The sequence below is a fragment of the Tyto alba genome, unplaced genomic scaffold (genome assembly GCF_018691265.1).
Source record: "Tyto alba isolate M040663 unplaced genomic scaffold, T.alba_DEE_v4.0 Super-Scaffold_42, whole genome shotgun sequence".
NCBI classification, from domain to species: Eukaryota; Metazoa; Chordata; class Aves; order Strigiformes; family Tytonidae; genus Tyto; species Tyto alba.
The window spans coordinates 32,768,010-32,795,214 of NW_024881318.1; the positions used below are offsets into that span (position 1 = coordinate 32,768,010).

Genomic DNA, 27,205 nt, shown 5'->3' on the forward strand with positions numbered 1-27,205 from the left:
ATTCTGAAAAGATTTCTGCTGGGATCCCATTATGTGCTTGAATAAACTCTTTCTGCGAGCAGAAATGGGAACCGGGGCTGTCAGGTGTTGGGTTACAATAGACGTTCAGGCAGGGGACGTTTTGCTAACATAAATACGAACCTGGCCCTATGGGGAGATGTTGTCAAATACTAGGACGTGGAAAACATTCCCATCAAATATGAGAAAAGGATTACGGCATTATATCAAACGAGTATTTCAGCCTAAACGCCCGGTGTGCAGCCAAGCGAGAGAGGGGCCCCCGGCCCTAAGCCAGCCCGCCGCCGCGCCGGGGCAGCCTGGCCCGGGAGCAGCAGCCGCCCGCCCGCCCGCCCGCGGCCGCGGAGGCGCCCCGCGGGCCCCTCTCCGGCTCCTGGGGGAGGAAGGAGGGTTCTTCCCCCCCCCCCCCCCGCGCCCGCACTTGCACCCCTCTTCTTCGTTTGGGGGGGAACGGAATCCCGAGGGCGGCCGCGTCAACGTCCTTTACGCGCTCCTCGCAGTTTCGGGATAGTTGGGTATTTCTTTGCTCCGCGGAGGAGGCACCGCTGGTTTATTTTTTCTCCCCCCGACGGGGACCCACGGGTGTGTAAGGTGCCCCGCGGGGGAGGCCGGTGCCCGGGACGGGGGGTTGCGCGGCTACACACCCCGACAGCAAAGAAAGGGAGATCCCACCGGCGGTGTGGGAAAACGGACCGTTCCCCGCACCTGATCCGATTCGCCACCCCGCCTCGGTGCGGTTAACCGGTGGGGCGCGCATCGTCCCTCACACCCCGCACACGGCCCTGGGGAGAAAGATGTCCCTGAGTCACTCGTCTCCTAGAGGTAAAAAAGTAATTAAGAAAGAGCCAAGTAGTGAAATATCACTCATACACCTTCACAGCACATGCCATGCTTTTTACTCTCTCCAGTGAAATAGTTCCCGAGTTTTAAATCTGATTTTCTAATTACATACCCTCGTGAAACGGTTTATTTCGTGTAGCGGATACAGTGGAGAGGCGCCTGGGAGGAGCAGGGGAGATCCTGGGGCAGTGAAACGGGTTCAAGTCCGAGCAGCAGCGCCTGCCTACCCGCGGACTCTGTGCCGCTAAGTACCGCTGCGCGGGCAGATAAACGCTTGCTGTGAATTTGTCTCCCCATGGCCGATTATTCCTGTACCTTCTTTCACTAATATATCACATTTGGATTTAAACTGCTCGCTGCCATACCGGAAATATCCGTGTTTCAGCGAGAAACCTCCCCGCGGCGGGAGATACAGAAAATTACCTCCCCGCGCATCGGGTACATCGAATAGGTGGCAAACGATCTGGCTTGCCCTGAAAGGCAAGTGCCTTTCTATAGTCACCGTTTGCATTTAAGTCGCTGCCTTATCGAGGGGCGCAGGAACGGTGGCGGATAGCGCGGGGGCAGGTAGCCGCCTGCAGCTGCCCGGCTCCGCGGCGCGATCCCGCGGGGACGCGGGAGTGGGCCCGGCGCCGCGCAGCCGCTCCCGGGCAGCTCCTGCTCCAGGACAGCTTCTCGCGGCTTCAAAACTTTGACGAAACTTTGGGCTCCAAACTCCCCGCAGCGCTGGGGTTTGAGGCAGCAGCCCGTAGTGTCCCGTGGGCTTTCGATGGGCTCCAAGCGCCCCGTCTGGACTGTGAGATCCCGGCCCCGCGGGGTCGGTCCGGAGCCCGGGGAAACCTCCCAGACGCCGCTCGCCCCCAGCCCCGGGAGCTTTCGCGGGGCGAGCCGTGCGGGGAACGTGGGCGGGTGTCATCAGCCCCGATCCCAGCCCGCTGGGGGACGGGCCCCTTCGGCACGGCACGGGCAGCACCACCGCCCCCGACGGCGGGGCAAAGCCCCCCACCCCCCACCCCGAGCCTCCCTCCTCCTTTCCTTCCTCCCTCCCCCCCTCCCCCCCACCCCCAACCCCCTTCCTCCCTCCTTCTCTTCCTCCATCCCCCCCCGGCGGCGGCGGGGAAGGAGAGTGGCGGAGGGAGGGGGGCGGGCGGGGGGCGGGGGTGGGCGGAGGGGCGCTGGGCTCGGCGGGGCGGCGCGGGCAGCGGCAGAGTCGCTCCGGCCGGCGGCAACGCTCTGCCCGCCGGTGCCACCGCGGCGGGCGGCGGCTACCCCCGCCGGCCTGGGGCCGGGGCCGCGCCCCCCGCGGAGCCCGCGGGCAGAGCCTCCCGCCTCCTCGCCTCTCCTCCGCCGCCCGGACCTCCGCCCGCCCCCGCTGCCCCCTTCTCCGCCCCGGAGCCGGCCGGGCTCCTCCCGCGGGCATGAACGGCTACGGCTCCCCGTACCTCTACATGGGCGGCCCGGTGTCGCAGCCGCCTCGGGCTCCTCTGCAGCGGACGCCCAAGTGCGCCCGGTGCCGCAACCACGGCGTGCTGTCCTGGCTGAAGGGCCACAAGCGCTACTGTCGCTTCAAGGACTGCACCTGCGAGAAGTGCATCCTCATCATCGAGCGGCAGCGGGTGATGGCCGCGCAGGTGGCGCTTCGCCGGCAGCAGGCTAACGAGAGCCTGGAGAGCCTCCTCCCGGACTCCCTGCGAGCCCTCCCGGGGCCGCCGGGCAGCGCCGAGCCCCCCGCCCCGCCGCCGGGGCCCCCTCCCTGCGCCGCGCCGCCGCGGGCCCCCGCCGAGCTGGCCGCCGCCGCCGCCCTGCGCTGGGCCGCCGAGCCGCCCCCCGCGCTCCCGGGGCCGCTCCCCAAGGCAGGTGAGGCCGGGCCGGGCCGAGCCGGGCGCCGGGGGGGCTTGGGGGGGGGTATGCGCGGGGCGTGGGGAGGAGGGGAAGGGAGGGCAGTGCCCGCGCAGAGACCCCCGACGGGCGGGTCTGAGGGGATGGGTGGCCGGAGAAGGAAAGGCGAGGGCTTTCCCTTCCTCCCGACGGGCGCTGTGGGAAGAGGACGGAGCGGGGAAACCCGGTGGGTGCGCGTTGTCGCCCTTCAAAAGCAGAGAGCCGCAAAGCTCCGGGCCCGCTCCTCGCAGCCGCCGAGACCGGCGGAGGGCACCGGCAAACGCCGCCGCTGCCAGCCGGCTCCCCGACGGGCCGCGCCTGGGCCCGCACCCCCAGACCGGACGGGACGTGGCCGCATCCGGCGTGGATCTCAGCCGCACGCCCTTCGGCCGACCCCGTTCCCATTGAGCCGGCTGGAGCCGCTCCCCGGCTCCCCCGCACCCAGGGCATCGGGCTGCGGGGCCCCGTCCAGGATAAAATCTCCTCTGGGAGCTTTGGAGAATAAACGGCTCCGGGAACCGGAGGGTTTCTGCGGAGCAAGGAGGGCTGCGGGTGGCGGCAGGCGGTGAGCGGGGCGACCGGATTGTTTCAGCTTCCCTCCCGCGCTCGTGTGTCCCGCCGGGCGGCTTTCGGCAGGTCAGAGATGCTGACCCAGAATCCGCCGCCCGCAACCGGCACCTTGTAAATGCGACCTACCGGTGACACGCGTTTCTAGACCCAAAAGTAACGCTCCGGAGCCGGCGTCCCCTTCCCTTCCCCGCCCCGCGCCTGAGCGGGAACCGGCGGCCTTCCCCGACGGGGCGGCCCGGCAGGCGGCTGGCGGCCCGCTCCGCTGACAAGCAGTGTCTGCCACCAAATTTTACCCGGTGCCCCGGGCGGGGAAAGGCAAAGCCTGGGCTGCCGCACGGTTCGGCTCCTTACAGCTCGCTGCCGGGCGGCCGGAGACCCGCCGAGCGCTGTGCGGGACCAGCCGCTCTCCGAGGGCACGGGTACGGAGCCGGCCCGGTCCCGAGGTGTCGGCGAGGTTACCGGTGGTCTGGGACCCGCTTCTCCTTGTCCGGCCCTCAGCACCGCCTGCCCGCCCTCTCTCCCTCTCCGTCCCCGCATCTCTGCCCGGTTTCGCCGGCCGTTCCCCAGGGCCGGGGCTTTGGGGCCCCTCCGACCCCCAAATTTCCGCCTGGCCGTAGCCTGTCGTCGGCGGGGATCCTCTCCGATGCCCCGCACCCGCGGTGGCTCTTGGCCGGGTCAGGGAGACCGCGCGGGTGGGCGGAGGGGGGAAAGGGTGTGGGGGAGGCCGGAGGAAAAAAAAAAAAAAAAAAAAAAAAAAAAAAAGGGAGTAAAAACGCCCACCAAACCGCCTTGGCTTCTTCCAGAAAGTGAAACAAATAAACTTCGCCAGCAGGATATAAATCTGGTGGATAGGAACAGTATTGACTTGCACGCCCAACTTTTCTTCCCCCTGATATATGAACTTCCCAGTTTAAAAGATTACAGTAATCACGGGAGGACAGTGTAAATCGAATCTGATAGCAATAACTTTTGGAGAAGGTCAGGCTCAAGTGAAATGTTACCAAGCAACAGGCATTTTGTTTGCAAAATACAATCAAAGTGTATTGATGAGAAATTCTTCCTTGCCAGCCAGTCAGCACTTTCTGCTAACAGCTTTACGGGGGGCGGGGGGGGGAAAGAAAAAAAGAAATAACGGAGGAGATCTTCATAAATGAAGGCCCTCGGCGCCGTGCCGGCCCCCCCTCTCCCCGCGCGTGGTGTTGCCGGGCCCGGGGGGGGCCGGGGCACCCCAGGACCGGGGGTGCCGGAAAGTAGCCCCGGTTTCACGAACCTCACCCGCGCAGTCCCCACTCTCTCTTTGTTACAGAGGGTTTTTTCCCCGCTTTCCGGGGAAATGCGTGAGAGCAAAGCCGAAAATGATCTCCTCGCGGGTCCTCCTGCCATCTGCCACTGTTTAACCAGATCACCCTTTTATTTCCAACCATCCTGCGTGCTCTGAACGGCAAGGCTTTCTCTTTCTCTTCCCTCTCTCCCCTGCTACCTATACTAAACCCGTCATTAGAACAGAGGACGCAATTATTTGCTTCCTCAGCCCACCCCGTTTCTACCCCCGAGTGTCCCGTCCCGTCCCGTCGTCCCTGTCCCCGCTGCCCTCCCCCCGCCCCCGATATTAATCTCCTGGAAGGTTTGTTTTTTTCAGTACGGAGCGGTATCTCCCGACGTACGGTAGAATCAGATAAGTTTATTTTCATGTTTATTTATTACTGGTCGTTTCGGTGGGACAGTTGCAAAGTTCTGTTCTGTGCGAATAACGCGCCTAGCAAGCACCCCTGTTGCATCTGCCTGTGCTAATCCGGAATAATTCCTCCTCCTGGCACGCTGCTCGTGAACTTGCACCTCCCTCATCACTGCATGTTTACATTTTTCTGTCTTAATATTAGTTATCAAGGCTCGTAGACAATTAATATAACGCTATATCGAGTCTTCAGTTAATTTCAGAGCCAGCTTCTTAATGCAACATAGCGGTCTCTGTGTTAGCTGGGGAACAGTGTCTAGTCTCTCACAAAGTACCTGGGACCTTTGAAAACAGGAGAGAAAGCCTGGAGTGAAAGTAATTTTTAAAAACCTGAATGAACAGCAAAACAAAAAAACCCCCAAACTAACCAGCCAACCAGCCAAAAAAAGAAAAAAAACCAACCAACCAACCAACCAAAAAAACCCCAAAACAACAACAAAAAAACCCAAAACCAAAACAAAAAAAAAAAACACCAAAAAACCGTAAGTTTTACACGACCTTAGCTTTATCTGGCTTTATGCTAGTTCTGGTGTCAGTCCATTCTAATAATAGAAATAGGGAAAATAGCAGATGTTTTGGGGACCCGGTAAAATCTGTGTTGCAGAAAGAGCTTTCCTAGCCATCAAAGTGCAAGCTGTTTTAACAGAGTCAGCGGTGGGAATATCAAAGAAGCAGATTTGGTTCCAAAGTGTTAGACCAAGTTTTTCAGACAAGTTACTAACTTGAGGAGAACAGCTTCTCTCTCTCACCCATTTTACTTTTATTTGGCCGCCTTACAATATTTGACTCATGATCTTTAATGTATAAATAGGAGAGGAAAAATCGGGGTATATATTGCTCCAAATTAATAGCAGCGTTATTTTAATGTAGATTTTACCGTGAATGCACGCACGGTTCTACTACTGTGCCGTGTTTCATGTGTACCTGTATTTGCACTGCATCGCTGTAAATCTAGGTATACATCTGTCTCTGCATGCCTATTGCTTGATGAATACTCCCCATCGTTTATACCAATAAGAAACCAATTTCCCTAGTTTCCTTGGGGCTGGCAAAGTGACTACGAGAATGTAAGCGATTTGAAATAGAAGGTGTGTGGGGAAAACAAACAAACAAACAAACAAAAACCAAACAACAACAAAACAAACACAACACTCAAGCCCTACAAACCTAAAAAATGTCTGAGGACGAGATGTCTTCCTTAAAGCCTGGAACATCCTCATGTGAAGCTTACGAGTGGCGCAAAAATTACCTTTGCCTAACAGCAGTGGCTTGCATATTCTGAAGACAAAATTAATATTTGTGTACCTGCAAACATAGATATTTTGGATCAGTACATGCATGCAATATTCTTACAATTCAGTGCCCGCATAAGGACATTTACAATGTACCTTCCCGAATCTTTGTTTATTTAGCGATTGGTGCGTTGTGCCCGCTTTAAACGAACGAAAAACCTGATCTCGGCAATTCCCCTGAAGAGGTGGGGGCAGCCCCCGGAGCACGCTGCCCGCCCGGCCCTCCCCGCGCCGCGGTCGTGGCGGGGAAGCGGTGTTCAGGGTGGGGAAAAGCGTCGTCGAAGCAGGAGCTGCCCGTCAGGGAGCGCCGGGAAACGGGCGGGTACGGAGGGGGCGGCCGCCGGCGCCGCCCGGGGGGGACACCCCGGGGACCCCGGGGAAACCGCCCGGCCGCGGCGGCGAGAACCGCTCTCAGAAAGGCAGAGGGGGGAAAGAGAAACGCAACAGCAGCCGAACGCGGCGTTAACCGACGGAGGATAATCCTCCTCGCGTTAACCGCAGCGGCTGATGCAGATCACCGGAATCCAGTTTTACCGGCCGGGCCCTGCGAGTCCGGTGGGATGCACCGCTGCGAGCTGTGCTGTGCGAGGAGCCTGTTCCCGTGCCAGCCTGAGCGTCGGGACCCGTGCCGTCTCCGGAGGATAACGGTGCAAGCTTCAGTGGGATGAGTTTTCAGAATTTGAGGAAAATTTTTAGCCAAGCCTCAGAAGGACACTTTTAAGGGTGCTAAACAAACCTTGAAGTATCTTGAAAATAATAATTTGTAAGGATCAGGGAGTGTATTAATGAGATCTAATCTGATCTTTTTTTTTTTTTTTTTTTTTTTTAGCATATATTTGCTCCCACAGTGCTACTTGTTTTCAGCCCATAAAGATACACCGGAAAAGCGCAGTAGTTCTGAAATATGCTCTACCTGCATGTAGTCCATTTGGTAATACTGGGTACCACAGTGCAATCTATTTATGTGTAAATTAGGACCATAGCCTCCCTTAAATGCCTCTCTAACTCTGCCAAGACAGGGACAGAGGTAATTACCTGTCCTCAGACTGCCCGGTAAACCCTTAATCTATAAATTGCCCATTCACTCAGATATTAATTATTCTTAATTGTAATAAATGGATGATTATGAACATGTGAAGGGGTTAGGAGGGAAAGGTAGAGTGAGGCTTATGGCTTTTTTCAAATAATGAATGAGCTATGCTGAGGTCTTACCACCTCCTCAAAAGGATACACATTGCCAGTTTCCTACTGGCAAATATTTCCTGCATTCCCCTTTGGCTGATAAGGCAAGACTGATGCACTGAGTGTATACATACATTGCCTTCTCTGCAATATACCTACATGAAGAGTTATTGATTCTCTCTCTCTGCTGGGCAGAGAGCATAACCAATATAAAAATGGGTACCCAAAACAGGTTATCTTGCTAAAAGAGAAGGGCAAGATCTCCATAAGGACACCCGTATTCCTCGGCTCCACTCCCATGCTCATCTTCCACAGCCCAAACTGTCAGCATTCCACAGCTCTGTATGATGGCCCACCATTTCTGTCTGGCACAGCCATCCTCATGAGGAGAACTTCCCTTTGCCCCACTGACTGCCAGGCTGTACTCTGCCAGGATCTCATATTTATTTATGGCTCCCATTCTGGTGAGTACAGTGGCTTCTCACTCAGCGCAGGCTTGCTCAGACCCCGAGTCCTTTCTCAAAGTGGGTAAACTGTGCTCATAGACTTTGTCTTGAGCTGATCTGTTCCACAGTAAACTTAGCCTGCTGCATGGGGAAATGACCTGCCTGTTCCTGGGCTAAGAGGGAGGCAGAACCATCCGTGGTGAGCGTCTGAGGCTCAGGCACTTGTGTGCAACTTGTTGCATCCCGATTGGGCAGTGGTGATCATCAGCACATTTTAGTAGCCTTTTCTTGCTTCTTCCATCTTCTTTATCTAGTTGGGCTGATCACCAGGGGCTTGGGAAACCAAACAAGTAGTTGTATTGGTTTCTGGAGATAGTCTTCCACATATGTGTGTTCAAAGGCGCTGCCCTGTGCAGCTAAAGCAGGGTCTGTCAGGCACAGCTTGGACAATGGCCCTCTCCCCAGACATCGACGCTTCCCAGGGAGATCATCATTCTGCTGTATGAGGAAGGCCAATGGAACAGTGTTCTTGAGAAATAACTGAGAACAATCTCAAGCAAGTAACTTGCCTCCCCTTGTGCGTAAACTGTGAAAGCTGTCAACCTTTCTTCTCTTCTGACAAGCAGTCTTATTTCAAAGATTTCCATGCTCTGGCCAGGTGTTACCAAAGTGACCAGAGATTTGGGGTGTCCCCATTTCCGGGTGTCCATCTGGAGACAGCATGGTCAACAAGCTTGTTTTCAGCCCTGTACTCAGCTCACACCCTTCTTAGTTGAGCACACAAAAAACATGGTGCTTGGAACAAGTGCTGAGAAACATTGTGGAGTCTCCATCCTTAGGATTATTTAAAACTCAGCTGAGCAGGGACATCAGCAACATGCTCTATATTTTAGGTTACTCCTGCTTTGAACAGAAGATTGGACCAGATGCCTTCCAGAGGTCCTCTCCAGACCAGATTTTTCTAGATTCTGTGCTCTAATGGGCCAAAGCACCAGCTGTGCTCCAGGATTTGGAGCAAAAGCTTGTGATTCTTTGCCTGGGAAGTTCTGTTTCTACAGAGACAGAACTGGAATACACTGATCTGTTTGTAGACTTCTTTAATCTTCAGCCAACAGTCATGATGGAGTGGTTCCATCAATAATGTTGGTCTCACAGAGGGAATTTTGGTCTCCCAAGTGCCCTCTGGATGTCTTCAGCCCACAGTCAGTGATATGGTGCTGGTGAGGAATCAGGATGTGAAAATGATGATGTTCCTCTAAGAAAGCTTGCACTTGGATGGTGTGTTGCTGCCTTGTAACCAGTGAGAGAGGATTGATGTAGTGTATTTGATGCAGCAGAAAAATGACTCCTGCTTCTTTTTGTGTACATGATAGAATGAGGCAGGTATCTGTGAGGCAGTATAAAATGCCTAGACTAGGTCACATTATTCTTTTGCAGTTTTGTTCTCATGAGATGTTGCAAAGAGACCTTAATTTTAACAGGATCTCTGTGAAAAATGTTGTGGTTTTTTTTTTTTTTTTTTTTTTTTTTTTTTTTTTTTTTTTTTTTCCCCTGCTTAGGATCCTGCTCTGTTCACTTTAAGAAGACTATATCCTCAAATATCTGTAAAAGCTTTTGGCTTCAGCTTTTCATTAACTTCTCTGCCTTCTCTTTGCAGACATGAATGAGGAGCGGTTGGGTGATGCCAGTGGAACAGACAATGCTGAGTCCTACAGTGACAAAGACACAGACCAAAGGAGCTCCCCAGACATGACCAAAGCCAAAAGTTGCTTCACCCCTGAAAGCCCTGAAATTGTTTCAGTGGATGAGGTTGGTTATGCAGTCCAGAAAAATGGTGGGAGCACAGAGAGCCATTCAGACAGCCCCAAGTACCACCCAGAGCAGAACCACCTCCTGATAGAAGGTCCCTCCGGGACAGTTTCTTTACCTTTCAGTTTGAAAGCCAACAGACCTCCGCTTGAAGTCTTGAAAAAGATCTTCCCTAACCAAAAGCCAACCGTGCTGGAGTTGATTCTGAAGGGATGTGGCGGTGATCTGGTGAGTGCCGTAGAGGTTCTCCTGTCCAGTCGGTCTTCAGTGGCCAGTGGGGAGAGAACTTCTGCAGAGTCTGATGGTCTTGTTTTGCCTTCCAACGGGCACATTTTTGAACACACGCTGAGTTCATATCCTCTTTCCTCTTCAAAGTGGTCTGTGGGCTCAGCATTTAGGGTTCCTGACACACTGAGGTTCTCTGCCGATTCCAGTAATGTCGTGCCAAATCCTCTGGCTGTACCTTTGCAGCACCCTTTCCCTCAGCCACCACGCTACCCGCTGATGCTGAGGAACACTTTGGCGAGAAACCAGTCCAGCCCGTTCCTGCCCAACGATGTCACCCTGTGGAACACCATGACACTGCAGCAGCAGTACCAGCTGCGATCCCAGTATGTCAGTCCTTTCTCTAGCAACTCTGCCACCGTTTTCCGAAGCTCACCTGTCCTTCCTTCCCGTTCATCAGAAGATCCTAGGATCTCAATCCCTGATGACGGGTGTCCTATTGTGTCTAAGCAACCGATTTACACAGAAGATGAGTATGATGAAAGGTCTGATTCTTCAGACTCAAGAATACTCAACACATCTTCTTAGATTGACATTCAACATGTGATAACGAAGTGACACTTGCAGTGCAGCTGAACTACTGGGCCCTAAGAGGAGGGACACGTACTCTACGAAACACTTGCAATTGTATTAAAAAGTGACTTTGCTTGGTATTGTACTATAGCAATAAAGACATAACTTATTTAATTTCTTGCACTTCACTGGATAATGCCAAAAAGCAATACTCTGGCTTTAGTGCTGAGTGTGTGTTACAAAGAAGACTTTACGGCTATCAGTTATGGGACTCTGGAAGACTCATAATGGAAACAGAAGCCCAAGGTCTACTTTGTTCCTTAACTCAGAAAAATGGGGATGTTAAACTAGAATACTTGAATGCTGTTTTATAAGAGAGAACTCCTCAGGACATAAGAAATCAAACAAACGTAGTTCAATTGCAAATGGACTAAAACAAGGACCTTACAATATTATGCCAGTGGTTATCCTTGCTGTGAAAGAAAAGTCAGAAGAAAGAAATATGCACATGAAACTAGCATGAGCTGATTCTGTGCCGTTTGAGCTTGGACACTTTTCAGATAAATAATATTAAGAATTATTCTTTTCCCATGGCTAGGTCAAAACGTGTAATGTCAGTGTAAAACCAATTACAGCTGTGAATTGCATGAAGTGTATCGTGAAATGAACACCAGATTAAGCATTGTCAGGTTAATGTAGCATGCTAAGGACTCTAGAAAAATAAACTAAGATGATGATCTTGGTTTATGTCATTTATGCTGGGCAAATAACATTTCTGAAGATAGAGAGCTGATTAGTCCTCAGTCGGGGTTAAAATGTCCAGCTCCAGCAACTGCAGTCAAGGGAAGCTTCTTTTTCCAAGTCTGGGTTCTGCTTTCCTGCCTTCTAGCTTGCAACTGAGATTAGGCAAATGTCATCAGCGAAGCTGAGGTCTTTTGAGTATGTACTGCAGATACTTCCAAGCTTGGCTGAGTAAAGCAGAGCTTGCTATAGTCACAGCAAGCAGAAAAAAAGGCTCTCCCAACGCTTCAGAAGCAACTTTTTTTCCTATACTGTAGAAGTAGAAAAAAGGAAATAGGATGTAATAGCAGGCATTTCTTTAAAATAATGTTTAGCCAAATGGCAACTTCCCTAAAACTAGAAAGTAATGATTTGAACAATTTATTGCATGTTTGCATGCATTGATTACACTGCATATCTTATGTGTGTCCGAGTAACTTTAGGAACTGCTTCTGATGAGGAATACCACTAAATTAATTCTCCACTTAGATGTTTGTTAAGGTTTTAGTGCCATTTTTTCAACCGTTCATAAGTGACCGCATCTGCTTGACAGTTGGGTATTGCAAAACACACCTCTGAATGCAGATGAAATGGCTGTCAGGCCTGTCAGGTGTATGAATTAGTCCCACACCTCAAAAACAATTGAGGCTACCCTGAAGTTGGACTCTAAAGCAGATGGGCTTTAAAACTGTAATATATATCAGGCACGTTATCTGATGTCATTCCTGACATGAATGCCTGTGTTCTCATTTGGTGTTTCATATTTTGTAAGGTTTGTGCACCCAGTGAATCTTGCATTTTATAAGGATACTGAACACGCACAAAAAGAAGGAGAATAAAATAATGACTTTATTTTCCTTAGGGGATAAATGAACAGAAAGATACTTTTTCTTGCATAATTTTCCAACCTGTTCAGAAAAAACAATTTGTTGGTAATCCTATCAACAGGGAGGAAAGAAAATAAATAGCTTCCCTTATGGAAGTGTAAATGTGAAAACATCTGGAATTTTCATAAATGCAGAATTACAGTTTTGTACTGACAGATTTGCCTTCACTCATATGGCACTTGTAAACAAATTCATCTTTCAGCTACTCCAGAGAGAAAAGTAATAGGTAAAATAGGCTTGATCTTGCAAACAGAAAGGGATGAGGTAGTGAAATGCTGTGCTCCAACATCATGGAGAAATTAAGTGTTGAAGGCTAGATAAAAGCAGATAGGTGGAGGAGCTCTGGTTTTGAGCTCACATAGCAAGCAGATTTCCCTCCAGCAGAAACCTTCGTATAGGCATCCCTGTATGTTGAATGAAGTTTTGTTCTGTTTTGTCTGGTTTTGTTTTGTTTTGTTTGGCTTTGCTACAGGGGGTGAATCATCTCCAGCAGAAAAAACAAACAGTGGCTCCTTCAACAGCTCATAGTGACTTTACACACTATGACCTGTGGGCTTTCAGAGAACAGAACTACGGAATCTTGGAATCGGGACATCCTTCAGAGAAAGGTGACCCTTGGGTAAAGTGGAGTGAACTATAATAACTCGAAAAACTTGTGGTGAAAAATGAAGATTTGGTGGTACGATTTTTGAAATTAGATCTCTTATGATGATAAACTCTTTTCTGAAAAAGCAAACAAGATAATAATAATCCTTGTCCAGTGTTATAAAGTAGCTTTTGACTCAATTCACAATTATCTTTCTTTTTTATTTTTTTTTTCAATAAAGAAAACCTACACGTGTTCAAAATCAAAAATGCAAGTTTTGATGTTGAACAATGGTTTTTGTTTGACCATACAATATTTTGGCTATCCAGAAGATTATTTTTTTTTTTTTAAATATGGATTGGCCTGCCGCAAGGTCTTCGAGAAATTATTTTATTAATCCAGCAGTATTTTCCAGGCTGGCACTGCAGGCAGATGTAATTTTTAACCTCTCGCTGCCGCACAACAAGGATCCCTTGCCGTTCTGGCAGGACCTCCTGCCCGCGCAGTGCTGGGACCTGTCCCGCCCACCCTCGCCGCGCTGGTGCGGGGATGCCCACCCACTCCCACCCTCGCAGCGTGGGCGCCCGAGGGGCGAGGGAGCCCCTTTTCCGCAGGAGCCCTGGGTGCCTCGCCCAGCCGGGGCCCGCAGCGGCCACCCCAGAGCCGGTGGGCCCCATCCTGGCTCAGGCCGGGCTTTGGCCGGGGTCCGAGCTTGCGGAGCGCCCCGTCCCACCGCGCCGGGGTCCGGGGGAAGGCCTGCGGCTACGGCACCCAAACCCTGCGTTTTCCAGCTCCATCTTGTGGCAAAAAAAGGGTATTTCCATTGTCGGAGCAAGTCGTGCTGCGGAAAGGGAGAAGGCGTGTGGGTGAGGAGGGGCGAAGCTGGAGGCATTGGAGGCATTGCTGCTTAGAAACCTCTTATGGAGAAAAAAATGAATTTAAGCATCAAGAAAGATGGCTTGAGCCTGACGAGGTCTCTTCTGCTGGAGCCCAGAAAACAAGGGGTCTTTTTTTTTTTTTTTTTTTTTTGATAGTGGGGAGCTAGAGGAGCTGGTGGCTTTCTTGGAGCAAGAAAGCATCACCCCTTGCCCGCTGCACAGCTCCTGCTCCTGGTTGAGCAGCTGCCCGGGTGCCTCTCTGGGGTGTCTCGGGGCTGCTTTTTCTCCTGTCAGGCAGGTGATTTCACTGTCAAATCTCCCTGGGTGCATGCAAAACCGATGGGCAATGCCACGGAAAGGTCCCCCTGCCTACTGCTCTGCTTGTCATCAGCAGCAGTGATGACCCATCAGAGACCAAAGCAGTGTGCTCTGCAGAGCCTGGCTGCTGCCCCCGAGTCACGCTGCTCAATCCCTGCTTGTTAACCTCTAGCTGTGACAAGGTGGATAAGGCCAGCGATGATGTAAGCAAGAACAACAGTAATTTCTCCCTCAGAGGAATGCTGTGGAGAGCCCTAATGCATGCTCACGTTCTCCAGCAGCTCACAGACCTGTAGATAAAGGAAGAGTCAGGGTGGTGGATTAGCACCGTGCGATGAGGATGTCCCGCCCCAAACTCCCCCCTGCCTTGCCTTTGCTGGTGGTTGTGCTGCTCCGCCCGGGGGTCCCTGACTTGCCCTTCTTATGGGCCTGAAGGGCCACCTCTGCAACATTTGTTGGATGCTCGGTGAACAGGCTCACCTCACATTTGTGCTGACATCTTTGAAAAATGACTTTGATTCTCTCAGTATACTGTTTCAGTGATTCATTCTTTATGTGCATTTATTCAGCGGACATGAGTGGGGAAATAAGATTGATGCTAAATTTATATGTTAATTTTAATACTGAAGCTATCCTGTATTTGAAGAATAAGATCAATTCTTCAATTTCATTTCTTACGTGATATTGCATATTGTCATTACTGGAAAATAAAATTATTTCTGAATGCACACTATCCAAACTTCAATTTTAGTGGACATATAACTCTGAAGCATCATTCTTCTCCCTTCCCTATAACAACTAACTTAATACAGTATTTTAACGTTCTCGCAGTAGTCTGCCACTGGGAGATAACAAAGACGAGTCTTTTCACCCTAAATGGTGTTTCGTTAATGTGTTCCCTGCAGCATTCTGCACTGTCACGGGTAGACTTGGTGCATGACTCAGCAATTCCCTGCAGGCTGCTGCACGTGTGACACAACAGGAACCTTGGTTAAGAGTTGCGCCCCTCACTGTAGACTAATTCCATTCATTTCCACAATAGCGGCCGTGCTTGAGAGCCACAGCCACAGCCATATGCCATGCATGCCTGTACACAGGACGAACCCTGACATTAAGTGGAGGACTGAACCTTTAGACCACTACCAGGAAGCAGATCCTGTAGAGAATGGATACAGACCATCACATGCTGAGAAAGATTTGGCAGCTACAGAGGGAGATGTGCTTTGAGGAGCTCTGCTTCCAGACATCATGCTCTCCTGAAGCTGCTGCAGAAAGAAAATATTTACAGCATCTTAGGGAGTGTGGTTTGCTTTTTTTTTTTTTTTTTTGTCTTCTCAAGCTGTGCAGGTGATTCAGCTGAGGGATGGATAGCAGGAACCTTTGCAAGGTTACATCCTTGCTCTGCCCACTAACCTAAGGAAGATCACAGAGGTCAGTTTAACTAAATTTCAGGTGTATCTTTTTCCCTCTCCACAAGATAAAGATAACTGCTGCAAGGATTTAGTGGTTATCATCTGGAAACTCTTTAAAAAAAATAAGTGCTCTGTAAATATGAAAGCAGAGCATAGTATTCACCAGAGCATGTAGTATAAGACTTTGTTTCTAATTTCTTCTCTCTCAGAGAGAAGCTATAACTTTTCAATAGCTGAACAGTGCCTGCCTTCAGCAAGAGAGTTCCCCTGAAAAGCTAAGGTCAGGATAATCCTGAGAGAATCCTGAGTCAGCCACTGTCATACAACAGCTGAAAGTTGTGAGACGTAAGGTAAACACTGCTTGGGTTCTTTCCACCTGTCATATTTCTGAGCCTATAGACTTCATACATTCCAACTTTCTCCTCTGTGACACCCAGAAAAAAACCCCAATCTTCTGACAAAATTGTACCAACTGCCCTTCTTTTCCCTAAAGGCAGTGAATACATGAGCCAGCAAAAGTCTGATGAAAAGTGGGAAAGCAAAACTTAAGACACGAGAAAGTCTATTGTTTCTCCTAAGCCCCCAGTGGCCCACTTGTGTGGCTCGGGCAGGGGGGTCTGCAGGCTCCGTAGGAGCCGGTCTCCTCCTGGTCTCTCCAGGGGAGGTGAGTGCACACTGGCACTTCTCCCAGTAGCACACATCTCATCCTGGGGGCTGCAGCCCCCCCCGGGAGCAGGTACCTGTGGCAAGAGAGAGGCAGGGCGAGAGTGAGTACTGTTAGCAGCAGCGTGATTGTGAAGGTGCTAACTAATCAAGAAGTGACTTTCCTGCTTTGATGGATGAGACAAAGCTCAACCCCCTTTCAGAAACATTGTTCTCTGGAGCCTAGTCGCCTGCTTTGCCTGCACATTGCTGAGATTGAATATAAACTGGAAAGACTGAGATAAAACTCAGCATATACACAGGAATGTAAAAGAGGCACTGAAATACACACGAATACAGAGGGACTTACTTCCTTGTTACTTGTCAAATCTAGATGTTTTTATAATTTATAAGGGGTACATGACTGATGTGACAAAGGATGCAGAAGCAATCCTGATGGGATGTTATACCTGAGGGAGTGCTGCACTAAAAATCTAGGATCCTGTTCTCTGCCTCTGCATGTTAATCTCTTGTTTTAGTCACCAGGACCAGGCTCCTGGGGGGTGCAACAAGCTATTCACATAGCACAACTATCATCTTCCCTGGGAACAGAAATCAGTGGGTTCTCACCTTGAACTTGCCTTGTTCCCCAGTAAAATAAGGGCAATACCTAATGTCTGGCACACCTACATATTTTATGTATCAAAAAGCAACACTTTCTCAAGAAGAACAGTCGCTAAGCTACAGGAAATTATTCTACATGGCTTGATACTTACTGCAAAACCCTTTCCAGGAAACTTTTAGCACCCTTTATAGATTTGGCCCAATTGACAGCTAGCTATTATATTTTAAACTGTGTGGCTTAGTCACTAGGACGGTTATGGTCAGCTACATGTAAATTACAAGTTTTATTAATTGCTCATTCCTCTGTAATTTCTTTTTCTTCTGAATCCGCAGAGGTATAAACAAGAGGAATATTCAGCCTCATGTATTTTGCTTTATTTTTAGGTCCATTGCCAAATAACTCATAATCAGGGACAGTGGGTGGTAGGGAGGGGAAGTGAATTTATTTTGAATATTTGTCAAAAACATAAATACTTGCCAATATAGTTGATAATATTTCTCCGAGTCCAAAGGGAGGAGGGGGATTGGCTCCTCTCACCCACACGTACCTCCTTCTGCTATTCTCACCTGTAGTGGGTGCACACAGAACAGTCATCAATTACTGCAGTCCCAGCGAGTGAGTGGGGATTTGGCTGGAATTGGGGTTGTTTTGCAAAACTTTGCAACAAGTAAGGAGTGAGGGAGAGGATAATTTCTGACCTTCAGTGGCTTCTGGGGAGTGATGCTTTCCCAGGCCCACTGCCCACAGGCACTATCACTGCCCGTGTTGCTATTGCCTTGAAAAGGGAACAGGGTGACCTTTAGTAGGAGTCAGGAGGTGAGAGAGGATGGTCTCACTGTCTGCCCGTGCTCATTCCTCCCTCCTCCCCTGGAAAGTTCACCGCATGAGGTTTTAGCAGAGTTGTATGATGTATGGATACGGAAAGCTATGACTAACTCCCCAGGTGATCAGTGTACATTTAACGTGAAAAACCTCCAGCAAACATCCCGCTTGTTGAATTACTGTCTGGCATTCACGTATTTCCTGATTTGGCCATCACTGCTGGCTGTTGTTTTAACAGTTTTTCAATTCTGTTGCTGTCCCATTGGTCTGGCAATAGAAGAAATAACTGTGGTTGTGGGTGTGGTGAGAGGCAATACAATCACCTTCATCCTGCTCGTAGTGGTTGTACTCTGATTACTCATCCCCTTCACAGCACCTTTCCTACAGCTTTCTACACACTTTCCAAGGCCTGCAAACACAGGCCAACACCTAGTTACTATGTCCTGGTTTTAATTCATCTGCAACAAATTAAAATTACTCCCTGAAGGAACTTCAATTGCTTTTTTGTTTCACCAGCACCCCAAAAAAATCACTCATGCTGAAGAACTGGTTTGTGACTCTAGTCCTTCAGCCTGGGGCTCCGTCCTCCTTCCTGAATTGGCAAAGTAAGAGTTCAGGCGAAAATGTTAACTGTGTGTACAAGATATTTGAGAGCTCCTTGGGAAATGGGTTGTATTTTTCATTTCCAAATGTCTGGAATTGCAACTGTCTTTGACTGCATCCCTGAGCTGAGCTTAGAGAAGAGTCAGTCATAAATGACTGTAGGATGTATTATTTAGATATATATAGCTAAGGTGAATGCTGGCTTGCACAACTCGACCTGGACATCAAAGGCATGGCCTTGTCTTCACATAAAATCAGGTCGTCTGGCCGTATTTCAGCCCAACACTGGATGGATCTGCAGGAGCTAAGGAGCGGTAGTTCGTAACAGACGGGATCCAGAGGGAAACCGACTTTCCGCCCCCGGCCCGCCCCGCCGGGGGCTCCTTCCTTCGAGCCGATGGCCCCACCTAGTGTCGGCGCGGCCCCGCCGCGGGCCCTCCGCCTCGCTGACGCCGCGGGTGACGGGCGCAACCGCTGGATGACGCTACAGGATGACGTTGCACGAGGTGGGAGGGTTTCGTCCCTCCCTCGTTCTGCGCGGCCCTGGAAGGGTGGGTTTGGGGCGGGGGGCTTCTGCTGTGGGGGTCAACTAGGCGCGGCGGGGAGCTGGGCGGGGGTGGCCAGCCCCGCCCCCCACCGCCCCCCCCCACCGCTCCCCCCCCGCCCCGATTCTGCAAAGCCGAGGGCGCGAAGCAGCACCGTGGGTGCCGGCTTGTCAGCAGTCAGCGCCGAGCCCCCACGGCGCGGTGGGAGGGTCGGGCCACGCGTGTCGGCAGCTCTGGTCACGACACCAGCGGTTTCGGCAAGGGGGGCCACTGCGGCGGCTGGCCTTCCGCGGAGGTCAGCGCCGGTGGCACCCCACGGCTGAGCTTCACTCTTCCCAAGCCTGGCTTAGCAGGGCAGCAAGGCGCGGCTTAGCCATCGCTGCACCCAGGCATGCACAAAAACCTGCGGTGGGCGACGTGCGGGGTCTGAAGGAAGCATCGGTGCAGCCAGTGCACAGAAAACCATTTCTCCTTCTGGCGCTTGCAGCGTACCTATCTCATGTCCACCAGCCCACAGATTGGGGAGAAATAAATGGATCTTGCAACACGCTCTAAAAATCAATAAACGAGGATGGCAGTGTCAGGTTTTGCTGACTGAAAATGGCTGGTGCTGTGAATTCCTGGAAGAATTACTCCCTAACACTGAGCTGCCAAATGTTGCTCCCAGTTCTGTTACTTGCTGGATTTACTCTCTGGGCTGATATAAAATGCATTACAGTAGTCAAAGGTGTGGGTGATGTTGGCTAGGTCCTCTGTCAAAAGAGAGGTTAAGTCTTTTGGCAGTGCATAAAATAAGCCAAGCTGTTCTCAGGTAGTCACACTTCAAGACCTTTAGATTATGTACCTTTTTCATAATTTGTGTATTTTTAAGAAAATTATAAAGCACAAATACAGGATGAAATTTCCCCGTCTGTACTGGGAGTGATTTATCCTGTATTATTCTCTGGGGATAGAAGTCTGGTGGAAAAGATGTGGCTTTGACTTTCCTGTCATACATGAATGTAGTTTGTACCTGTGCTTGACATTTTATCCAGAAGTTACCCCAGCAGAGAAAACGACTGCTCTGAGCAAGTGAATGGAGGCCCCTGCAAGCAGTTGATGCCACCACCCTGCCCAGAAGAAGCTGGCTAGCTGGCTTCTTCAAGAGGAGCACAGGCAGTTTGATGTGCTCCTTGTACAACGATGACGTAGACCTTCTCTTTTCAGTGTACTAATATAGTAAGTCTTGTAAAGTAAAACTTTTCCTTATAGAACTCCAGTTGCTTTCCTTCTTGCCTAACCCTTCTGCAATTCCAACCCTTCTGCAATTCCTGTATAAGCTAATGTAACCTGTGAGGCTGAAACTGTTCAGAAGGTTTTCAGGGAGGCCATTTCAACAGGTTAGAGTCAAGAAAGATGTCTTCACATGCTACCACATTTCAAGCACTACCAGGAATTCTTCACGACTGAAGGTCATCTTTAAAGGTTTGTATTGCCACACTGCCTTAATCCTGTGTAGGATCAACAACAACAGGTGTGGTGGTGATGATGATGATGAAGGAGAAGAAGTGAAAGGTGAAAGCAGGACTGGATCAGGATAAGATTCTCCTTCCGCATTCAGGGGCCACTGTACTTTCTGGTTCCACTTATAAAAAGAATGGAGATGGGACTAAATCAAGTCCTTCAGTTTGATCCTTGGGTTCAGTTTTCATTGATGAAACAAAGCAAATCAAATGACAGATCCCAACTATGTAGCCTTCGGGGTTCTGCATATGAATCAGTATTACCGGCTGGCTGGAGCTACTGGCAGCTTTGGCACTGAGGCAGAGGTAGGTTCGGTGTCACATTTGACATAAGACCCAGACTGTCACACTGTATTGTGGTTCCACTCCATATAATGTTTTAAGTTCCTCGAGAAACAAGCTGCATATTTCTTATTTTCTAATGTAATCTTTTTTCCATTAACATGTTAGCTGCTGCTTAATGGCCTTTCCAGATACATGACCTCAAAATTACAAGGTACCTTTTGAACAGATCCTCAAGTACCTATGCATTGTCTTCTCAGAGTGTTGGGCCATTCTTGGCACATACGTTTCACTGTAGTCAGGAAAATTAATTCATAACTGAACACAATCAGATTGTTAACATCACTATCATGCACCCAGACACACAACCATTAATAACAGCACTGGAAGACAGCTGCAGCAGGACCTGCCAAAGTCGTCAAACTCCATCTAGTGGGAGAAAATCAGAAACAACAAGGAAAATACTCAGTAGTGGGGTCCACTCATGCATCTGTCTTGTGTGCGTCTGCATGCACACACATACACACACAACTTCGCTTTGAACTCCTCTTTCACAAAAAGTCAAAGATATTTTGTTTATCCTATTTGACGGTGGAAGGGGGCCCAACAAAATAAAGGAGGAATACTAGAAGCCATATGCCAAACCTTTGGCTCATCGAGTGTCTCAGGGTTTCAAGACACTTGATAATTGCCTTTCTCCCTTATCACTGGAGTCTTTTTCTCAGCTTTTACAATGTATGTTACCAAACCATTTTTTTGCCACTGTGCAGTAGAACGGTGACAGTGAAAGAGAGTTAAGTAGTGTCTGATCAGTCCAGAGATGTCTGGCAATGTCAGTAGTCTGTGAAATGTGTAGGATAGATGCCTTTTTAACTGAGGGCCTCCCATGTGGGATCACTAGCTGCTACTTGGTTTTCAATATGAAGAATCAAACCTTTTTCACAGTTACCTCTGTCTTGGATGTTTGAAGTCCTTCTTTCGATACTTACTTTTTTGAACTGTCTTGGTTATAGCCCATACTAGATTATTTCTGTGTGCTCTGTCAGAGAACAAGCTGTAAGTCTGGCTGGAAAGTGACACTAGTGCCAGGTACAGAAATTTGTTTCGCATTCTAAAATGACAAACATTTTTGTAGTCAAAACAAAGTGTGTATATCAATTCCTAGTCTATCTAGTGGAATGAAGATTTTTCCTAGGGTGTTTTATTTTCATACCAAACAATCTGTATTATGTCTTGCCTGTGGAGCAGCCCTCGTGAAGGGCTTGAAATTAGTTCTTGGTGCCTTAAACATATCCTGACTCTGCTGCTGTTTGGGACATGCTAAGGTCTCAATTTTGAAGTGATGGAGAGGTAGTATGGATTTGATTTGCTAGTGGGATGTTTCCTCATTTGTGAAAAGGTGCTTTTTCTGTTTACTACATATAGGCAAAAGGCCTGCTTAAAAAAGTCTACTTCCTTGCTTGCTATTTCTGGTAGTAGATCTGAGTTGCTTAGTATGAAACAGTAAGTCATGCCCCATGTCTGAATTAGCCTTTATGTTTAGAAATATGTACGTATTAACACAAGTTTTAGAAATTCAGTTTAGGCACTGCTTCTCTTGGTTGTGGACTTGTGATGCTAGGTGTGCTTGTGCTTAAATATCATGCCAAATGTCTTGGGTGCACAGGAGCAAATGCAGTTACCCAACACATGTTAGAATACAAGCAGGACTGTAAACTTTGGCATATCCAGTGGATGCCACAAATGCCGGTACTGAGGCGACTGAGAAATGCCTAGTGGAAGGCAAGTAGTTACAGCATTGAGCTAAAGCTGTCGGGGCAGGAACATCTAGGAGCTAGCCTGGATTCTCTGTGATCCTTTTTCCCTCAAAAATTGCAACATCTGGCAAAGTAGGATGTAAGGACAGTCTGCGGCATTCAGTTATATGCTGTACTTTTAACTGTCCCTGTGTCTGGAGCAAGCGTAGGGATTGCACTGCTGGGAGGTAGGGAGCTGTGGGAGCTGGGGCCACCAACATTTCTTGTACACTTCTCTTCAGCTAATCCCTCCATTCAAAGGGCAGAGGAATTTCCTATTGCCACCACTCTTCTGCTGATTCTTATTGTAACTCTAGAAACCGGGACAAGAATGATTCGACCAGTTCAGTAACCTTCCTGTAATTATGAGAAGAACTGGGACATTTTCCCCTTATTGAAGCAATTAATGTCATACACATTAACAAATCATTAGTATTGGGAGAGATGGCATTAATGTCTAATATTTTTGGTCTGATTTCCTCTGGCTCATGTGCTTTATGTTTAGGACATATGCAGTAAAGCACACTCACGGTGGTCTGCTCTGGCCTTGGTGCCATTTTCAAGGGCCTTGATGGACCTCTTTTTGTGTGGATGCTCAGCACACCAGTGTTTTGGGAGACAGATCCTGTGGAGAAGCTGGTTGCCTGTCTCCAGCATGTAAGATTTTGGGGAGCAGTAAGTTGTGTAAATGACTGTAGATTGGTTTTCTAATCTCACATTTGGTTCCTTCTCAGTAGATCCGACCAGTGCTCTTTCTGCACAGATCTATTTTGCTCTGGTTTGCTTTGAGTTTGAGTAGGATCTTAATTTTACTGAATGACTGCTTTCCTTTATGTTTGCCTCCTTCTGAGGTCTTTGGCTGACCCAGAGATCCATCAAAGGTATATTTAATAAAACAGCATTGCATTACAGTGAAGTGAGTTCACCGTGTAACACTTTTCAGTGGTGCACATAAAATGAAGAGTAAACCAAGGAGAGTAATACCTTGGATGTGGCCTCAAGTGAATTTCCTTATGAACTTCACTGCTGAGTGTGGTGTTTTCTGATTTTCCCATTAACAATAACGTTTTTTTGGAATACATCCCCTTTCTCGTTCTGTAGAGATATTGCACTAACATACAACACAGAGTGAAGTTTATGTTACCAAAACTCATTCCTTGACATGAGTGTCAGTAGGTTAATATTGTTGTAGGGATTTTGTGGAGAATGCTAGTACAGATTGTTTTACCACAAGAAGCTTTTCTCAAAATTTTCCTTCATGCTGCTTAAATTATTTATGTTCACACGAAATAAATCCCCTCACCTGTAAGTAAAATACTTTCTTCATAAAAGGTGGCCTGTTCTGGAACTGTCTTTCCTGTACGACAATTTCTGACTCTCTGTCACTTGCCTATAATAAAGCTGCTGCTTTATAATGCTCAAGGTACCTTAAAAGGGTAGTGCTGTGTTTATGACTGAGCACAGTTTGCACTGGTGAAAGTCCTGATTCTTTGTCATGGGCAACTGAAAATAAAACACTGGCAAATGTAATAAACAGATGTTCTGCCTGCCACAGGACTTCCCAATTTCTACAGTATTTATATCCCAGAACTGTCTCTTTCTTCATATGATCAAGGTTCTTTTTTTATTAGAGATGTGCCAAGCCATAAAGACCATTTCAGCCTCTTTCTCTGTGTCTGTTACCTTTACATGTGAGAAGCAGGAAATGACTGCCGAGCACAGCATCCTGCAAAGGATTATGATTGGACTTGCCTGCTTGTATTTTTGGCATTGCTCAGAGGCTGCTGTCAGGTTTTAGGGTTGCAGTGTGCAAGGTTCAATACAGAAAGCAAGTTAGTAAGCTTTCACTCCTAATATTACAGAGCTGAAGGATCACTTGCCTGACTGTGCAAAAATGGCTTTGCCCGAGAGCAGAGTGTAGGAAGTGATCGTTGTACTGCTGGTTTTGATCATTCTTGTCTGATGTACTAAGAGGTGGCAAAGTGATCTGCAGTGCTAAAGTGTGTTGCCACATGCTGATCTGTCTTCTCTGTAACAATAACGAATTGGTCATTCATACCAGCACATCTGGCTTGTCCTGGGTGTGTTATTTATGGCGGTTCAGATGCTGACATGGTCTGACAGCTGAAAGGTAGACATACTATGATGACTTGCTGTATATTGTAGGATCTGGTACAGACCTGAAAAATATCCCTTTAGATGTTGTGTTTTGATTATCCCAAATCGCCTCTTAGCTTTGTAGCTGTGGACAGCAGCACTGTTAATACTGCTTTAATTTGCTAAAAAAATGAAATCACAGCAGCCCTTGAAATATCGTTGCAGTTAAAAGATGATTAAGTTAATATATTGAAAATGTTTTTTCACCCACCAAGATACAGAGTGGCCACCTTTAGTTTTCAACTTAAAACAGCATTTCTTTTTGGCTGCCAGTATGGCAAGATCAGCAAGACCATGCCTACTTCTGCAGATCAGCAAGACAGGCAACTGAGAATGTGCTGGGCTCACTTGAGATACTAAATTAAATACAATAGAAAATGGTTTTGTCCACAGATTAGATGATATGACCAGGAAGACACACAAACATATCCAGTTCATGGGTATGCATATTTAACCTAAATCGTCTCAGTCAGATTATACAGACATAGCTCACTACAAAAATACGGTCTGTAGAGTAAAAAATAATTAAATGACAATCTGGAAGTGTTTTTGACGCTTCTATTCTGATTGTAACCATCCATCTGAGTTCATACTGTAGAGAAGTACTTGGGGGTATTAGTGGATGGAAAACTGACTATGAGCCAGTAATGTGCACTTGCAGCCCAGAAAGCCAACCATGTCCTGGGCTGCATCAAGACAAGTGTGGCCAGCAGGCTGAGGGAGGGGATTCTCCCCCTGTGCTCCACTCTTGTGAGACCCCACCTGGAGTACTGTGTCCAGCTCTGGGGCCCTCAATGTAAGAGGGACATGGACCTGCTGAAGTAGGTCCAGAGGGGTACCATGATCAGGGGCACCTCCCCTATGAGGACAGGCTGAGAGAGTTGGGGTTGTTCAGCCTGGAGAAGAGAAGGCTCCGGGGAGACCTTATAGCAGCCTTCCAGTGCTTAAAGGGGGCTACAGGAAAGGTGGGGAAGGACTCTTTATCAGGGAGTGTAGTGACAGGACAAGGGGTAACAGTTTTGAACTGAAAGAGGTTAGATTTAAATTAGATATAAAGAAGAAATTCTTCACTGTGAGGGTGGTGAGGGACAGGCACAGGTTGCCCAGAGAAGCTGTGGCTGCCCCCTCTCTGGGAGGGTTCAAGGTCAGGCTGGACGGGGCTTTGAGAAGCCTGGTCTAGTGGAGGGTCTCCCTGCCTGTGGCAGGGGGGTTGGAACTAGATGATCTTTAAGGTCCCTTCCAAACCAAACTGTTTTATGATGACGGTGATATTCTGGGATTTGCAACACATACTCTTCAACACACAAGGCCAACTCAACTCATTGCAATTACATCAACTACTACTTTTAGCACGCTTGGCTGCACAAATCATTTGTGTTTCTAGCTACTCTAAGCCGTGCTGTAAAACAAACAAGGAATCAGGTCCGTGGCTCTACCAGGGCCTGCTCTGCTAATGATTAATTGCTAACGATTGTAACTGCAATGCTGAAGAGTAATCCCATGCATACATTCAGGACACAAAATTATTGTAGGATATTTGTCAAAATCAGAACAACAGAGCAGTTGCAAAATTGGTGGCTACTGAAGATGATCACAGGAACCAACTGATATGCTGGAAGGTGAAGATGGCATTTGTCTTTGCATTCTTTATGTTGTCATACTTGCAGATTTCTGTGATGGAATTTTTAAGACTATAAGAAGACAAATATTAGCCTATATGGCCAGGTTTGAGGCGAAGGAGACTGGGATGGGGAAGAAAGGTGTGTGCAAGGAAGACAGCTGTTCCTGGGAGTTGTAAGGTTGCCAGGTAATGAGAGGAAACTTATATGAAAAAAGGAAATAGAGCTGCTTTTGATTTCTGGAGGTCCCAGTACTTCTTGAAAGAAGTATATGGGATTGGTGATCTCCCACACTGCTGAAGGGCAGGAAACTTCAAAGAATTTCTCCAGGGAGGCACATCATCAGGGAGCAGAGCTGAGGGGTGGTTTTTGTTATTTGGTGCATGGAAAGGTCAGTGCATTGGATGTGCATATGGAAAAATTGCAGCCAGCCTCTCTTGCTACCATTTCTCCTTGACTCTTTGATAAGGGCTGAGGGTCTTTCAGAAGTTTGCTCCTCTCCCCCTCCCACCTCCCCCTCCCTGACCCCCATGCTGATTTGCATCTCCAGTTTGCAGAGGAGAGTTTCTTTGCTGGAGGGTATGATATCATTGATTGGGGAGACAGGGCTGCTGGGGTCAGGGGAAGGAAACAGCCCTATCAGTTCCTCTGCCTTCTCTCCTGTGGAGGAGTTTCATTGAGAGATGTGTGTTACCTACCTATTACCAAAATCCCCACTCCTATCTTCCCTACCAGAGAAGCTGTGAAGAGAAACTGCCTCCTTGTCCAGGCTGGTGCTTCTCCAACTCTCCCTCCCTTGAGAGATGCCTCAAGAGAGACCTTTGATGTGGGATTTCCAGCGTGACCCTGGGCTGGGCTGGAGCATGGTCCAGCAGGGTCTGAATGTTGGGCGAGTGTCCACCACAGCCCCTATCAGGAATGAATTAGAATGTTTCGTTCTTGTAAGTGATACTTTTTTGAGTAAACATCCCTGGGTTCCTGTGATGTGTAACTAATGGAGTGCTAAACTCTCAGGGCTGGTTTAAGACTCAGAAAGTACACGTGTTGCCAATCCATCATGTTCCTAATACTAATTAACATAGCAGGGACACAATAAAGCCCCAGAACCTGCACACATTACCCAGCTCACGTTACCACTCTATAACAGTCTCTCTATTGACCTAACAAAAGCACACATTGGAAA

The 27,205-nt window shown here is 48.6% G+C and overlaps 1 protein-coding gene across 1 annotated transcript; it reads left to right on the forward strand.

Moving 5' to 3' along the window:
* The first annotated feature begins 2,276 nt into the window (after positions 1–2,276).
* Positions 2,277–10,583, forward strand: DMRT3 (doublesex and mab-3 related transcription factor 3). Its single transcript, XM_042804996.1, has 2 exons — positions 2,277–2,715; positions 9,619–10,583. The coding sequence occupies exons 1-2, from the start codon at positions 2,277–2,279 to the stop codon at positions 10,581–10,583; spliced, it is 1,404 nt and encodes a 467-aa protein (XP_042660930.1).
* Positions 10,584–27,205: the final 16,622 nt, after the last annotated feature.